At 33.6% G+C, this 18,461-nt stretch overlaps 1 protein-coding gene and 1 non-coding gene across 3 annotated transcripts; both read left to right on the forward strand.

Moving 5' to 3' along the window:
- The first annotated feature begins 1,055 nt into the window (after positions 1 to 1,055).
- TRNAR-CCU (transfer RNA arginine (anticodon CCU)) lies at positions 1,056 to 1,128 on the forward strand. Its single transcript has one exon. It is a non-coding gene; the product is annotated as a tRNA-Arg (tRNA).
- Positions 1,129 to 2,264: 1,136 nt separating this feature from the next.
- LOC149487067 (uncharacterized) lies at positions 2,265 to 17,123 on the forward strand. Of its 2 annotated transcripts, none has more exons than XM_089697285.1 (3): positions 2,265 to 2,587; positions 12,708 to 12,925; positions 15,467 to 17,123. In XM_089697285.1, exons 1-3 carry the CDS (start codon positions 2,436 to 2,438, stop codon positions 16,066 to 16,068), a joined length of 972 nt encoding a protein of 323 aa, XP_089553411.1. In that variant the 5' UTR covers positions 2,265 to 2,435; the 3' UTR covers positions 16,069 to 17,123. The 2 variants fall into 2 exon arrangements, with proteins under 2 accessions (XP_089553411.1, XP_089553412.1); XM_089697286.1 differs by lacking the exon at positions 2,265 to 2,587 and adding an exon at positions 11,021 to 11,187.
- Positions 17,124 to 18,461: the final 1,338 nt, after the last annotated feature.

The raw sequence follows: 18,461 nt of genomic DNA on the forward strand, positions 1-18,461 counted from the left end.
CCTTACGTTTATCTACAGCCTACGTCAATCTCATACATTCGTAGTCTATTCTATTGATCGCTACGCTAACAGAAAGCCACTTGACTAGGGGGGCTGATATACGCAGCGTAGTAGCGTTAGCTACCTTTCCTAATTTTAATAAAAAAAAAAAATACAACAAGGCACTCGAGGCACATTTTTACGAAGTAGGTATTCGTTTAAAGTTTCATGCCAACTTTTTTCCGTAGACTCCTTTCATAACAGATTTCATAAAAAATACGTAGACCTAATATAATTATTATTTGTGGATTGTGACAATGCCAGCCCTTTTATAAGAAGTCTAATCGAATATAATTATGTTAGATATAGGTAGTTTGAGTTACATTATTAAACAATAAATAGGTACATTACATTTAATGCAAATTCATAAAATCATAAAAAATAAATTCTCTTTATCGTTTAATTTTCTCACCTGTTTATAGTTTATACACTCTATGTACTTTATCGTGACTCGGAATAAATGTTAAAATCACCGCTAATTAAATCATTGCGGAGCTGAGGTGTGATTGCCAAACTGGTTCTTGTTTTCCTTGTTATTTAAAATGTATGCCAACTGTTTAAATATGAATGACTGTATTGGTAAGCTTTTTTAAAAATAAAAACTTAAAAGTTTCGAAAGATTTTCGCTTATTGGCTTTAGAAAAGATCCTAAGGGTTGTTACTTGTTACCCACCTGTATCTAGAAATCATTTTTTTTTCGACCAAAGTTTTATATGGTGGTCTAAGTATGGTGGTTGGTAAGTATGTTTAGTTAAAAAGCAAAATCATTCTAAAAGCTATTTTAAATTTAAGCTTTCAACTCGAAAGCTTTTCACGCGCACTCTTTAAACACGAATCGGCAGATAATCTGTCTTCCAATCGAATCCATCAACGTGCTAGTTTGTTATAATCATATTCCGATACAGATTTTTATCAGTAGGAGCAATAATTATTCGTGTTAAGTGACGCAACCGTGACGTAGAGATGGACCGTCGTCGGCGCCGAAGTGGTGCGGCTTACGCGCCTCACTGCCGCACGCCTCTGTGGCCCAATGGATAAGGCATCGGCCTCCTAAGCCGAGGATTGTGGGTTCGAGTCCCACCAGAGGTAAATGGTGTATCTTTTTATTACGCATTTTTATTATTTTATGAAAATCTATGACTTTCATTTGTGCGGAAAAGGATAGTTTTTTGGTTAAAATATTTATTCATAAGAGTGATTTTTATTATTTAATAATCGATTAGTATTGAGAGAGATACAATACAACTCTTACATGCGTGTATTACAAGCATATATGTTAGAGGCACGCAATTGATTTATAATAATATAATTCCTTACCAACTAAGATACATATTTCTGAATTTTGATTTAATCTTTAATAAGACCTTTATTTAGGCAATAAACAAAAAAAAAACAATTGATTGATTTTGTAGTATTTACTTGCCCAGCAATTAATTTTTACTTACCTCGTTATGTTGTATGTTTGTTGAATCATCTTAAATTATTTTCAAAGCATTTTATTATATTAAAAGGATTATTATCTACATAATTTACATATTTACGGTAGGTAAACGCAACATTTTTTCATAAAGGAGTTGGGAAATAAAAACGAGTCTTTAAAATTATTTAATTTGGAAAATAGAGTCGATGTTTTGACTTTTAATTTTATTGTTCTTACGTTCTTACGTCTACTACTGAAGAAGTATAATAATTGAGTATATTTATCTTCACGGAAAATTCTTTCTAGCAGCTAAGTAAATGCATTTCCGCCACACCTTACCTATTTAATGTAAATTTTCGTTTAAATTTATGAAAATGGGTTTCTCTTTGTATACGGTACTTGATACTTCACTATATAGATTTTTTAATATTTATATGTAATATTGTAAAACTAAAGTAGGCGAAAGATTGTCTCTATCTTGGCTATCGATAGTACCTACTTGTTCTGATTTTCTAAAAACTAGAATCATGTAAATTATCGCTACGACGCTACTGTGGGCGCAGTTACTAACAATGGATTGATTGATAGATATAATACTTAGAATTTAAGAATTATCATTTTCTTTACCCACCCTATGAAACTGATAACAAATCAACCTGCCTTTCCAGAACTCATATGACACATACAATTACTCGATTTATTCGCATCGATAAAACTATTACCTTATTGACACCTTTGCGTTTATAAAAGTTCCATATCGCGGGGAAAGCTGTTAGATATGATAAGAGTTATAATTTTATTGATAACACAGTGAAGCATCGATCAGTCGATACTTGCGAGTCGATCCGGTGTCCGGGCTGACTAATACGGTTATTGGTTGAAATTATTACGCGGTTTTAAGGATTTGTTGATCGCAGATTATGAACTGTATCTAGTCGATAGTTTGGACATCACTAGTGTGTGAAGTGAGTGTATCATGAGAATGATGGGTGACAACGAAATGGGTTACGGCGACTACTACAACTACGACGGCGGCTGGTCCGTGATGCCGCAGGAGTACAACGTAGAGCCGGCCTGCCAGTACCGACAGCCACAAATCGAAGAGGACTATCGTTACAATACTTATGCGTGGGTATTTTTTGTTATTGTTTTCTAATCTTTATCCTACTGACTAGTAATCCACAAATTTATAGATAGGTATGTTCAATAGGTTCGTAATGTAAATTTCTCAATTTTTTATATTAAATGTCTAATTAGAAAATAAAAGTCGTAGTCCTAACTTTTAGACATTGCTTGGTCAGTTTAACATGATATTTGTTATCAGGTATAATAACAAATATCATGTTAAACTACCAAAACTAAGGAATTTTAGTAGTAGGTATTATTATCCGCCATAAAAGAAAATTCTGCTACTAAACTTGAAAATGAGATTCCAATAAGAGTCCTAATAAATTTTTACGCATTTTATTTTCGTCCAACTTTTTAAAATGGCAATTTTAAAGCGTAGACAGTAATTTTTCTTTTATATTTTACGAATTGCTGTAAGGACGATTAGACTGGGGTAGAAGCCTTTAAAAATAATGAAAAGATAAAAAAAATCGCAGTCGGATGAAACCCATTAGAAAAGGAGGGGAACATGATGAAAATAAAAGGAAAAATAAATTACGGTCAATCCGAGTTCGGGAAGTGGGAGGGGGGAGCTTTTAAGAGAAAAAAATGGTGTCTCTCGATTTCCGACAAAACTACAAGTCCTACAGAAAAAAGTTCAATGGCAAAGTTGTAGGTAATTAAAAGTTCTACAACTTTTGTATTCACAATTTTTTCACATAACCTCAAAATTTAGGTGAAAAATTTAAAAAACCAAGATTTTGGTCTTTTATTTTTATCTACTTCAAAATTTATTGTTTTTCTACGAAATTTGGTGGAAACTTACTTTATTATGTCCCAAATACACTGTAAATTAATTTGATTGAAAATATTTATTTTTTCGCCTTATTTTGAATTAATACCAAAAAAACAACCTAATTTTCAATCGAAAAGTCACCCGTCAAAATATCAGCTTTTTTCAAAAACTGGGGATGCCTTTTATTCATTGAAATCTCTACTTTCATATGGTGTAAAAAAAATAAACACCACTATAGTAAATGTTCTCAGGAAATGCATACAAACAGTGTGATAATGAGCTTTTACTAAATCAGGCACACTTCTCGAACTCTATATCTTCTCTTGTATCGGCTTTTCGGTAATATTTCAAAAGAAAAATAATTATCTGTTCTAAGTTTAATATTTTACAGCATATTCAAAAGCAAAATGATGTCGATAAAAACATTTCAGGTAGTTCGAGAAGTGTGCCTGATTTAGTAAAAGCTAATTTTCACACTGTTTGTATGCATTTCCTGAGAACATTTACTATGGTGGTGTTTATTTTTCTTTACACCATATGAAAGTAGAGATTTCAATGAATAAAAGGCACCCCAAGTTTTTGAAAAAAGCTGATATTTTGACGGGTGACTTTTCGATTGAAAATTAGGTTGTTTTTTTGGTATTAATTCAAAATAAGGCGAAAAAATAAATATTTTCAATCAAATAAATTACAGTGTATTTGGGACATAATAAAGTAAGTTTTCACCAAATTTCGTAGAAAAACAATAAATTTTGAAGTAGATAAAAATAAAAAACCAAAAACTTGGTTTTTTGAATTTTTCACCTAAATTTTGAGGTTATGTGAAAAAATTGTGAGTACAAAAGTTGTAGATCCTTTTATTACCTACAACTTTGCGATTGAACTTTTTTCCGTAGGACTTGTAGTTTTGTCGGAAATTGAGAGAGACCATTTTTTTCTCTTTAAAGCTCCCCCCTCCCACTTCCCGAACTCGGATTGACCGTAATTTATTTTTCCTTACATTTTTATCATATTCCCCTCCTTTTCTAATGGGTTTCATCCGACTGCGATTTTTTTTTGTTTCAAAAATTATCTACTCTAGTCTACGATGTACCTAATGGAAAATTACACCACCTAACAAATATTTCCAATATTCAAAACAAATCACGCTATCACACTTTTCAATGTGCAACTTGCCTCTATTAAAGCGTCGATACTATTTACGTCATTTCAATAAATTCATTTTCAACTAGATACTTCTAGATAAAAATTAAATGTGTTCTCATGTTTTGTTGAATCAATTATACCTAAGTAGACAAGTTTAGTATTAAGTGTATCGTTATAGTGCATACTTACCTACTAGTGCCTGAGCAACTACTGAAATCTTAAGATAAGTTGTACTTACTTTTAACATACACTTGTTATGAGTATAAGTGAGTCAGACATGAATCATTTCATTTTACAAATGGGTATTAAAGAATTTTATACAAATATTTATACCCATACTACCTAAACATTCTGAATTATTGTGAGCTTTTTGTCAAAGTTTATTTGCTGAATTTTCCCTTTATTTTTTTAATTTAACCAAGTAATAAAAAAAGTTCTCGACATTTCAGCATAAATTGATGAATTTTCGCTTGGAAGTCACTAGTCAGGTTGATCGGCTTCATTGCGTGCTCTACACCTATAGAGTTCCGTCGGCGGTGAGTCGTCGCGCTGAGTACCATCGAGCCATAATCCGTCAGCTGCTCTCTCTCCCATGCCTTCGTGAAGTCCTTAATTGGTTCGGAAGCCCTCTTCGTGGCCTGGCGTGCTTCTATCCATTTAAACCCACTGCGCCTAACCAGATTGCCGTAACGAAACGTTCTGAAAACCCATCGACTTTTACTCTCTACGTTTGCTTTTGCGAAAACATTTGAATTGGTAAAGTTTATTCGTCGTAAATTTCCTTTGAGCATCAAGTGTCGACTGACGTGAATATTCAGGGAGTTTAGTTTGTTTTTCGTCACGAATGCCACGGTTCATTAGGACTAGCTTTGTCGTCGGAATAACCTTGGTTTTTCTGATGTAGGGTAACTAAATGGTAAATTATGCAAAAAGTTCTTTTGCTATGAATTTTCATGGGTTTGTTTGTTGCAGAAAGCTAATAGAGCTCCGTAATTTGGTGATGGGGTAGTCTTTTTTTCCGTCGGTCGCCGGCGGTTGGTACGGATGGCGCGGTAATACAATATAATATACAACTTTTACACAAATTACTTTCCTATCGTGCCGTTTATCAGCCCCCATTATTTTACCATTAAGCATTGCAAATACGAAACGATCATCTTTATGAACGCGCCTAATGATACTTATAGTAGTTTTGTATACTTCTAAGCACAGACTAATAATAATATACTACGTATACAAACGCTTCTAAGTTATTATGAATTGTTCACGATAGACCTAATATATATTTGTTTAAAAAGATAGGTAATTGAAATTAAAGATTTAAGCACATATAATAGTATTAATCCTATGGATAAGTAATAGTATTAAGTATCTATTATTAGGTAGGTAAGTATTAATACTTATTTTCTATTTACAAACCTATCTAACAATTTATTGCAAGAGAATATTATCGCTAAACAATACACTATCACGGACTGAGTTTTAAAAAGTTAAATTGTACATCTGGCTGCAATCGTACTGATTAATAAAATTTGATTGAACCCACGGGCCTTCAAGCAGATGTTTTGGCTAAAAAGCGAAGACCCTTGTTATTCTTTTTTTATGTTAGTTTAATATCACATCATACATAAATATATCACTACGTAGGTAGTAATAAAAAGATTAATGACCCTTTTAAAATTTACTCAAGCAATGTATGTATGAGTTAGAAAGAAAAGGTCTACCACTGAATTTGCTAACATCACCACAAATAGGTATACACAATTACACATATTTATTATTAAGAGAGATTACAAGTAGATATATTTCCTATAGTTACACAGTATACGATATTATGATCTCTAACAGAAAAAATGTATCCCATGATAATTTCACCTTTCCTGCTAAAAATGATCTCATATAATATCTCATATCATGATTATAACAGGAAAGATGTACGTGTGAACAATAGCAGGCAGCGTAATGTTAAATCGAGCGCGCCCACGGTTGCGATGAGCCGTGAAGAGAGGGCGCTAGCACCTGCCGCGGTACCCTCACAAATCTGGCCCTCAGTTACCTCTCTATAGTACCTATATGTGGGATTAGCAGATACATCACGATTGATTTTAAGTTTCTTTGGTTGATATTTATATGGCGTTATGGATTACAAATCTCAGATGAAAATGTAATTCATGTCAAGTATATAGATAACTAGATTTCCGCCCGCGGCTTCGCCCGCGTTTTCAAAGGAAAACCCGCATAGTTCTCGTTCCCGTGGGATTTCCGGGATAAAACCTATTCTATGTGTTAATCCAAGTTACCCTCTATACCTATGTGTGCTAAATTTCATTGTAATCGGTTCAGTAGTTTTTACGTGAAAGAGTAACAAACATCCATACATCCATACTTACAAACTTTCGCCTTTATAATAGTAATAAAGAATTAAGATTAAGATTTCCTGAAAAATATGCAGAGAATTCATGTCAAATATTAAGACACTTTCGCGAAAATCGAGCAAAAAGCTAACAAATAAATCAATTGAATAAATATACGAGAACATGAAAATAAGAAGGTTTTTAGAATAAAAAAAATAATTTCATCACAGGAAAGCAATAGAATGTTCTTACCTTTTTTTTATTTTTATTACACAACAGTTTTCTTGTCAGTTGTCCTACGGAGCTACGGGGCGTCTCGCATCCGATCAACATAATTAAAGAGACTATTTTTTTTGGGACACAATTCAGGCACCAATACAGGCACCTATATAGATTAATATAGAGTAAGATTTGTCAACAATACATTGGGTCATATCTATTGTATTATCTGCTAAACATGCATTTACTTGCGGTATAGATAATATCGTCGATCGCGATGTTTCAAATAGATATTTAAAAAAAGGTATTTCTCAATAAGTCAATTAAACATTTGATGTTGGTGCATTGCACGCCACTTAGGGGATCGTTCCCAATGTACGTAATTGCCCTTTGTTGAGGGAATTCATTTTAAACGAATGCGTGCTTACAATAATCAGTTTACCATGCAAGTTAACATGCGCAATATGAATAGATACGATTATGCAGGCACAAATATTTGAAATCTATGCATTAATATTAGTATTGGTATATCATATTTAATTTGATTTGGAATATGTACAGAGTTATCACAGCATAACTGGTGTTCCGATTTCGCCCGTGTTGAGAACATAAATCTGATTATCTACGACGACAAATTTTTCAAAATCGGTCAAGTAGTTTGTGAATTTAATTTTACCGTTTTATCGAGTAACCATTCTTCACTAAAATATTTAAATAACAATTGATAATAATATCTATCGAATAGGTACGCATATTTTCTTTACACACTGTGCTACATCCGATATTCTGCCTAAGACAGTAGGTAATAGAGAGAAAAATGTTGTACCCATTTAAGTCATATGTGCCAGCGCTTTTCCAAGTAACATTGAATTATTATAAATACTAGCATTAAAATAATTTAAATAGTGTTTTTATTCTACGAGAAAAATAAGGTAATGGTAACAGGAAATATTTTTATTCATAATAAAACACATTATTTCCTAGAATATAATTTAATAAATTTTAGTTAATATTTTACTAACGGTGTAGTAACAACCGATATTTAGGATTTGCTAGAGATATCCAATACTTGATAAGCGTACCTATCTATACTAATGTTTGTAACTGTTTGTTTGAACGCGCTAATCTCGGGAACTACTGGTCCGATTTGAAAAATTCTTTCGGTGTTAGATAGCTCATTTATCGAGGAAGGCTATAGGCTATATATCATCACGCTACGACTAACAGGAGAGGAGCCACGGGAGTGAAACCGCGCGGAGCGGCTAGTTAATTATAAGTTGACTAGCAAACCCGGCGAACTCCGTTTCGCCACCAGATGGCTTCGTTTTATGTCACATTTCATTTTTTCCCGCTTTTCCGTTGAAATTTTTCGCGAATTTTCTTTGCTATAAACCTCACGGAGCCCGAGACCTTTCCAACGAATGCAAAACCGTGGAAATCGGTCCGTGCGTTCTGGAGATATAGCGTCAGGAAGGAAAACCCGACTTATTTTTATATAGTAGAGAAGAAGAAGATAGGTATGTTATTTTTATATCATCCTCATATTATTTCATAGATACCTATAAGGGTGATTTTTTTCCTTATTCTCCATTGCATCATAATTACTTTAATGTCTATAAATGAAGTCAATTTTCTACAAGTCTAGCGAAAAGATTTTTATTGGTAGACGATGATTAATCTAAGACTGCTTAGATTCTGAACAGAACTGTTTTACATGAAAAAGTTTCAGCAAGCAGATAGGTCCTTAGCCTAGGTATGTTAATATTTTTTATACAAAATCAAGTCTGTCCAATTCACAAAGGTTTTTTTTAACTAGTAATAACTAATACATAGGTACCTACATATGCAAAGGATTAATGGACACCTGCAACGTCTTAAGAATAACTACAGAATTTTTGTGGGAATAAGTATTTGAATTACATTCATTAGAAAAATAGAAGTCTGAGATTATTGGTAGGTACTTACATACAATTAATTTCAATTTTGTGATAATGAGATAAATACCTATTTATGCAATTTTATCTACCTACTATATTTTTGTTAATTAGATTAAACATGAAATTAAAAATAACGAAAAGAACAAAATTACTTTTTATTTATTGAGTTACCGTTGCGCATTGTTTTAACAAATTCTTATGAAAAAGTAAAAAATAAATAACCCAATATTTGACCCAAAGTTTCAAAAGATCACTAAATTGCATAATAAACATCATTTGGACACTTATAACAGGTAAGGTTACATAATTTCGTTGATATTGCGGTTCTTAAAGTGTATGTAAAATACTACGCGGTTTTGTAGAGTCGAGTATAGAGACATGCGTGTAAAATCGTTAGATATAATAGTACCTAATTATATGTAAATTATAATGATGTACCTATTTGTTAATAAAATTATCATCCATACAACAAGTACCGATATTTCGGCCTAATAAAAAAAATAGTCATATTGTCTCAAAAGCTTATCAGGTTCGGTTAAGTATTTTTTCAAATATAGATAGGTATACCTACCCATTTTTAATGTTCTGCATGCTTGTTTGTAAATCTGAACTAGTATGAAACTTTCAATTTTATTAAAAATGTATAATTTCAATGAAAACAAGAACATTATTAACAGATCCAGATAATGTTGTATTTACATAAAATATCTGTTTTAAATTATGCTTGTCAGAAACTGTTCAAACAAGTAATTATTGACATTCATTTAATATCAATTTTGCCGTCAAATCAGGCAATTTTTCAAATGTTTATTACAATTAAGTATTATATAGACTTAAATAAGAGCGGTTATTCAATGCTTATAATGAGCATAATAAGCTTAACTAAGTGCGAAAGAAAAACAATGGTCAAGCGCACACGTGCAAGTCATAAACTGATAACTTGAACTTAGCTTTCAGGTACAAGCTATTGTCTTTGTTAAGTGACAATACGCTAAGCACTTACACATGTTTTGGTTGCTATTTAAATTATTCAAACTGTTTGAACACCTGCAAAGGATTTTTGATTTTACTTTTTCCTAAAATTTTATATAAGTTATACATGTGTTTCATTGTGTTTTAAATACTGGCTATAATTGATATAGAAATTTTAGTTCAAAAATTATACGATTCATATTTTATACAAGGTTTTAGATGATTTTTATATTCTGATTTTTTAATTGGGTCGCAGCTCATATACCCAAATTTCCTCAGGTAGGTACCTAACGCTTAAACTGATATTTTTCACTGATATGAATGAAATATTTTTAATTAACTTTTTTATTACACCTTTAAACACTACAAAGAGAAATAAAATATACCTACGTGTTAACGTAATGTAGAAGCTCTACAAAATATAATAATAAAAAAAAATTATCAAAAAAATAAATTAGTTAACTATGTGGTCATATTATAATGAAAAATATTGTGTATTTATCAGATATAATTTATTTAAAAGTAACTATATAAAAATATAACCAAATGAATAAAAAAATGATCACTGTTAACGCTGTTGATATAAAAAACGCAAGCTTACACAGGCTTATTAAAGCACTCTAAATGAAAATCATTATCCGAGGCATTTAGAGCGGCGTCCATAACGAACCCGGCCTCAACAATGGGCTTAACGCGCGCACTCATTACAAAAGCGACATAACGTAACGTTCTACCTCGAAAGCTTCTCTATTCAAAGTGTATACTCCAGTTTTTTTAGCTAGTAAGGCTTTTGCTACGCGTTGATTGGCCGGGCGGGATACCGCCCAGCGCGTTCCGCCGCGCGATTGGTCGGCACGGATCGAGCACCCTCAAACTTAGCTGAGTAGGCTGTCGAGGCACGAGGGCGGCGCGGGGTCTTCACCCCGAGGACCACTCGAGGGTTGTTTAGTGCGGGTGCGACGTCGCGAGGCGTAGCACGTGTTCACGCGAGTGTGTTCTATCAGTTTCCAAAATTATTCCGAAAGCGAGTTCTCCCGGTCGGGAGATGAAGTGCGAGGAGGGTGAGAGCGAGCGGTCACCGCCGCCGCTGCTGCCGCCGGCGTCGCTGCTGGCCTGGAGCCCCATATTGCTGCCGCCATGGGGACCGGCCTTCTTGCCGGCGCTCTACCCGGCGGCTTTCCGGTCCGCTTTTCCCGGGTGAGCTGCAATTTCGAGATAAAATGTTACGCACTTGAAATAATTCGTGATTTTTTTGTGTTTGAAGTTGTAGTGAATATATATTTTTAAATCGAGGTAAATAAATATTTAAAGTAGGTATGTTTTACACTTTATATACCTATGCGTAAAATATTCGTAGGTTGGACCTAGTTATTTGCAATTTTTACAAGAAGCTGTAAGTGGAAACTTGTTTATGACGCACAATTTGTATTCACTCTACCTAATTGACAATAGAAAATTGAAGCTCTATAAATGTGGTCACAAAATAATTAAACTCTATATTTGTAGAATAGATTATCAATTACCTATGTAAATAGCTTAAAACACTGTCTCTACTTTTTTCACCTGTTTAGGTACATAAAATTTAAATTGAGCGATTCCTCAAACAGTGCTAATCCCAAATCGTGACAGACGACAGTTCGAAGGTACTCCCAGTGAGAGCTTGTTAATCATCATGTTTACAACCTGCCAAAGGCTGGTGCCGCCTTTTCATACCGTCACGTACGGGACCGCGGGAACTTTTCACGCGTACATGTAATTTTGATATTTTAATAGACATCCGACTGTTTGAGCTCTACAATTGTAAAGGCGACTCTTTTATGTAGGTCACGTTTTCTGGAGAGGTCCTCAGTTAACAATATGCGGTCGAATTGATACAATTTTTTGTGATCCTGTTTTCACACTTGTGACTCTGTTAAGCTAAAAAATAAATAGAAGTGTTTATTTTGGATTAGGTAAACGGAATTGTTAGTATTTTAAGCGCTAGCTTAGACGCTAGTCTAACATATGAAATTCCTACCTAATTACTTACGTGTAAATTATACAATGCTATTTTATCTAATGAAACCAATAAATTAAAAAAAGGCAAATAACTTAATAAAAATATAAGGTAACTTTATGATATGTAGATACTATTACTGAAATAATGATTACCAAAAATTAACAGATTCTTTAACTTATTAATAATTCTTTGGGAGATAAATATATGTTAACCTTTTTTAATAGTTATAAAAATATACTTTACGCGACTACCTAATAAACTAAAAATATACAACGGCTGTTCTTTATTGAATGTAGAGTCGAAATATCATTTAACATTTTATATAATATTATGTTCTACTATTTATACAATCCATACTAATATTATAAATGCGAAAGTAACTCTGTCTGTCTGTCTGTTACTCAATCACGCCTTAACTACTGAACCAATTTGCATGAAATTTGGTATAGAGATATTTTGATACCCGAGAAAGGACATAGGATAGGTTTTATCCCGGAAATCCTACGGGAACGGGTTTTTCTTTGAAAATGCGAGCGAAGCCGAGGGCGGAAAGCTAGTTAATTATATAATTAAAATGTGCTTTATAAAGTCAAATTCCTTTAGTTATAGTACCCGTATTAAAATTGTTACTGTGTGTGTCGAATTCGTATTATTAAAATATTTTATTTAGAGCGAAAATTATTTAAGAAACATACTCAACCCTTTCGTCTTGTTACAGATTGCTAGACAGTATGAAAATGCCGGGTCAGCGGCCAGGCTTTCAAATATCAGATATTCTGGGTTTGAACGAAGCGAAAGGTCTGGACACCCCCGCTCAGAGCTCGATTGGGTGTTCCCTGGACTTGCCGGCCTATCCACCTCCACAGCACAGCTACTCACATGAACTACTCAGGCATCATCAGCCTTGGTTGTCTTTGGATCAACACGATAGTGCAGGTAAAGATTCTAATAGTTTATTTCTTAAATAAGTATATACCTTTATCTGTTATAATGATTAAAAAGGTGGTAGTTAGCCTTTGTATTTTTTAAGAAATGAAAAGAAAGAGAAGTGGGCTACATTACCTATATGTAGAGTTAAATTGAATGATTTTTTTATAATAGGTATAATCTTTGGTTAGGTTTTTTATTTCGAGACCTTGGACCAAGAAGTGCTACTCTACAATCTTCAATAGAGTCACTTCAGAATAGAATAGAAAACTTAGAATTGATATTCACTTTGGTATAAAAAATTAACAAACACGTAAACGAACAAAAATTTGTCTTTAATAGCTGTATATTTATCATTTAGGGGTTCGTTTAAAAAGCAAAAATATAGTAATATAGTAGAAATCTTTAATTGAACGACTCTATCAGTGGTTTGTAACAGTATTATTATTCCTGTTTTCAAACCACCACGATGGTCTCAAACCGAATTTGATAAAATTCGCTCATATCACGTTTTACTACAAAGAGAAGCCGATAAAACAAGTATTACGAAATGACATTTATTATCCATTGACATAAATAAGATAAGATGTGACATCGGGAACAAGATTTGGATTCACACTTATAAAAATACTTCACCTAAAGTATTGAAATGCGATGAAAATTGCTTATTAAAATGCTGATAATATTATGTGCATCTAAGATAGGTGTTAGATAATAGAAATATGGATATCCACGTGCTTATATGTAAAATCGATAAACTCTTTACCATTAGTAGAGACGCGAATAACAAATGCATCCAATTCCAACAGTTATTAGTCACATTTGTGAACTCAAACCGATGAAGCAAATCCAAAATTAGCAATATTGTTCAAGTTATCGGTTACGCATATCTTCAATATTATCGCTCACATGTAGATATCCAACTAGACGAATTATCATACAAAAATATATTGACCCACTCCAAACTAATAGCTATTCGGTACTTCGGTAGCCGTGTTCGAGAGGCTGAGATTAATTTTTCAAATACTCCTCCAATGGAGTGCCTTCAGCCGCTAATCTGTAGTTGTCATTAATTATTTTTATCGCTTATCTAATATTTCGGCACTCGGTGTACACTTGATAGCTTGTACAATTCTTTAATCCGTGTATTCGTGATTGATTGTAAGTACCTACTGTGCATTTACAAGTAAAGTTCTGAATTATGTTGTTTTATTTCTAAGTATCGATAAATATCTATATTAAAACGAAGAACATAAATCTTCTATACCTACAAGGATTAACAGTAGAAACAGCAATCATTCATTTTTTACATCTAATTTTTGATGATGAAAGCTTATGTAGAGCTTTTTATAGAAGCTGAGGTTTCTCATAATTATAATATTTGTTTCCACAACTTAGAAAATTTATTTTTAAATATCTCCTTTTGGGTCGGTAAACCATCTTATTTACGTTCAAAGATTCGTAACTTGCAATACGCGATATTAATGAGTCCAAATACGCTAAACGGGGTGAGATCACGCCCTTATTTCTCCCGGGGCTACCAACTACGATTGTTTAACCTCAGCCGTGGGGTGCGACGTGGAACAAATTTGTCACCAATGGCTGATGCCCCGTAAGCAGCTGTCGGCTATCAATTACATTGTTTGCGGCTGTTAGGGGCCCCATTCGTTCATTATTTGATGGCGTTTAAACATTTTATTGCTTTTCATTGTCTAGTATTGATTCCGTATCTCCCTGGATGGTGATTTCGCATTATCAAAAGTTGATCGATGTTTCAGAGAGGGAGGGATGTTTTAAAGAATATTTGTTTCAAGAAAATTATTAATGTTGACAATTTACGGTTAGATAAATAGGTAGAGCTAAGCGTAATAAATTAAAACTTAATGATATAATGTAATATATTATATTATATATAATATATTAAATTTAATATATTTTCTTTCATAAATTTTGTGATTTCTAAAGTCAAACGTAATTCTAAGGAGTAGGTACTCCTTTTTTGGTTTGTAGATAGGTATCTATTTTAATAAGTTTTTGATGAGTTGCCATCTTGTAGATATCAAAGAAAAGCTTCGTTACAAGATAGGTCGCAAGCGATTGTTTAAGTACAGATCGTCGAACAATAGAGACAGCTGCTGGAGTTGGGTGTGGCTCCCCCTCCCCCCTCTCCCCCACTTAGCTTCCCCGACACGCCCAACCTCACTCCCGCCTCGCATTAACATATCCGTGTGAAAAAGCTTTCAATAACTGAGGGGTATACGAACAATGTTATATTTGCTGAGTTTTTTTTCTATATTCCATTATTTGTTCCCGAACGACCTCTAGTTACAGTTAAATAGGCCGACCCTTACAGATTAAGAGGAGATTTACTTGTGAGTGTTTAGAACTACATGTACTACAATTTTGTGTAGTGGGTTTAACGTTTGGAACATGACTGTGATTATCCCACGATTATTATTTTATATTTAGATCTATATTTCTCGTTATTATTAATTATTATACATACGTTTTTCTATATTTTTTGCTAATAAGTATTTCTGTTTGTCGTAGGAGTACTCGGACAACAAGCGAGCCCAGACAGCACTTCACGAGCTTCTGAACTCTCATACGTTGGACCATCAGCTACGTCCCCATCAACCGGGCGACACGACCACGACCATGATCACGACCACGACAACGATCACGATATCATTGATCACGACGATGACAACGACCACGATCAACCTCCAAACAACAACGGTGACCCTAGCTTAGTGCACAAGAAACGCAAGCGGCGTGTTTTATTTTCTAAGGCACAAACCTACGAGCTGGAGAGACGATTCAGACAACAGAGATACTTATCGGCGCCAGAACGAGAGCACCTAGCGAGTTTGATAAGATTGACGCCGACGCAAGTAAAAATATGGTTCCAAAACCATAGGTACAAGACAAAGAGGGCTGTCCAAGAAAAGGGGGCACATGACTTAAACGTCGGTGGCCTGAATTCACCGCGACGTGTCGCGGTTCCCGTCCTAGTTAAAGATGGAAGACCGTGCCTCGGTAAGCCAGATGGGTTGCCGCCGCTCGGGATGTCCCTGCCGCCCTACCAACCCATGCATCACCAGCCGCCGGTGACGGGCCATGCGCCGCAACCTAACGGATGCTGGTGGTGAATCAAACTAATGTCATTCCTGTGGAAACTAGTCGTTAATAATAGTGCATTCAGTTATATCCACGAAGCGATCGCATCGAATATTAGTATTCTTCGTATATAGAGTACCTACGTGGAAATGTATACGTGCCAATATTGCGCTTATCTATTTGACTCACGCAATTGGTTCATATGACAACTGATAAGTTAAAAGTTAACAGAGAAACGAATGGCATTGAATATGATATACCTACTTTGCTATCAACTGAATCTTCACTAACATTCCAAAATATTAAAAGAATAAAATCGTGTTAGGCATTATATCTCGAATACTAAAAAATATATACAAAAGTATTAAGATAATTTTTAATTAAGTTATTATTTGGAATATGACCCAGTATCACAATGTATCCTTCAATCACGTAAATATAGGTAGTATTATTGGTACCACCTAAAACTATTTAATAACCATTTTCAATTTCTCTTACAATTTCTGGTTTTCGGCAATTGATGAAAGTGTTAAATTTCTCAACATAATATATTGTGAAACGGGTCTATAAGGTATTATGAGTTCCTATTATTTTATTTAGAGTTATGGTACCTACTCTTCTCTATCTCGTGAAATTTTGTAACACGTTTGCGTCTGTTTCCTTATCTTACCTTTCAACACCATTTACGTACATACGATTATCTCTTTACGTACATAACATATTTGTATTTAATCTTAAAATTACTTTAAGTTATAGGTACATTCCATTACAGTATTTTGTAAATTTAGGTGTAAAGGTTATTAACGAAATGACCAGATTTTATCAGATTGCAATATTTAGACATAAGGTGCAGTATTATTATAGTTGATTTTTATGCCTAGAGTAGCTATTTATGTATATTCCAAAGAGAAGTATATTTATGAAAATGTAAACTGTAGTCAGTAGAAAGTGTAGTAAAAGTTGTATATTGTGTACATAATTTTATCGTGGGATTGTTTAAAATAACGTTAATAATTCTCGTGCTGATTATTGAAGTTAAATACCTACCCACACATGTCTTTGTAAAAAGTGTTAAATATAAATTATTACTATTGAGTATTAAAGTGATTGACATAAATAAGAGTGCTTTTATTCCAGTCCCTATCCAAATTATACCTATTTCAAGATTTTCAAGTTAGCTTAAAGTTTTGCCATGTTTACCTATATTTCGCCGTTATGGTTATGATTTACCTAGTCAGATCCGACTAATATTTACGGATAAGATTTTTTAATAGTAGAAAATAAGCTAGAAGAGTATTAAAGATTTAATAATATCAAATATCGACAAAACACAGCAATTAATGCCGCTTTATTTGCAATTTCCTGTATTTTGCGTATAAACATAACACGTAAGCAAAACCATCATAGGTACTCTTTATATTTCACACTATTTCGCAAACGTTTGCTTATAGATACACACATACAGTACACACAGTACAGATAGATGATATACATATAAATGTATTAGCTCACAACAAATTGGAGCGAGGTGTAGTTGACCATTGTTTACCGGTTAAATATTTGCCGGTACAATCTAATCGCGGGCTGCCGATGAGATAGCCGCGACCCGATTACTGACATACTTGTTCGATACCTAACTTGTTTTCTTTACACCTGTATTTGCCCGTGAATATACCTTATAGAAAGATGCATATCCCATAGATGTAGAGATCTATTTACGTGAATAAATGGTTTGAATGGGAACGAAGGTATGCACTTTATTGTGCTACGAAAGAGCTACAGATTTATTGGCTATATTGTTTTATTTCATCGTAGTTTGACATACTTTGGACTTTATACCTTCAAATAATTTAAAAGAAATAGGTAAAGAATGAGAGGGAAAGATCATAATATTATCTATTAGATACATTTTACCAACTGTGATTTTACCATGGCGCCGTCAATAACTTGTTAGGAATTATTATTAACTGTAAAGTGACAATAATAAGGTAAATATACCTACTTTATTCTAAAGCTATTATTAATTTAAACATATAATCTATCGTGCAACATAAATAATGTCTTACTTAATTAGATACTATTATGGTTTCTAATGTAGAAGCCAAAAATGTTTTTTTAGCTTCAAAGGTTTTTTCAGCAATTAAAGGGAATCTCAGTTGGTAGAAAGTTTATGTCTATCTAAAAAAAACGCATACATTGAATCTGCATGGAAAAAATTATAATGATAATCTACACTTATATTATAAAGCTGAAGAGTTTGTTTGTTTGATTGACCGCGCTAATCTCAGGAACTTCAGGTCCGATTTGAAAAATTGTTTTGATGTTAGATAGCCCATTTATCGAGGAAGGCTATAGGATATATATCATCACGCCAAGACCAACAGGAGCGGAGCCACGCGGGTGAAACCGCGGAGCGCAGCTAGTT

This window comes from Colias philodice, chromosome 7 (assembly GCF_061535455.1).
Source record: "Colias philodice isolate Cphi_HAF_F1 chromosome 7, ilColPhil1 Martin Lab GWU primary, whole genome shotgun sequence".
Classification (NCBI taxonomy): Eukaryota; Metazoa; Arthropoda; class Insecta; order Lepidoptera; family Pieridae; genus Colias; species Colias philodice.

Bases quoted from the DNA above. Each gene is read 5' to 3' on its own strand.
- LOC149487067 (XM_089697285.1), top strand. From the start codon at position 2,436: ATGAGAATGATGGGTGACAACGAAATGGGTTACGGCGACTACTACAAC. The intron at 2,588-12,707 runs GTGGGTATTTTT...GTCTTGTTACAG, and splicing joins TATCGTTACAATACTTATGC to ATTGCTAGACAGTATGAAAA. The intron at 12,926-15,466 runs GTAAAGATTCTA...TGTTTGTCGTAG, and splicing joins GGATCAACACGATAGTGCAG to GAGTACTCGGACAACAAGCG.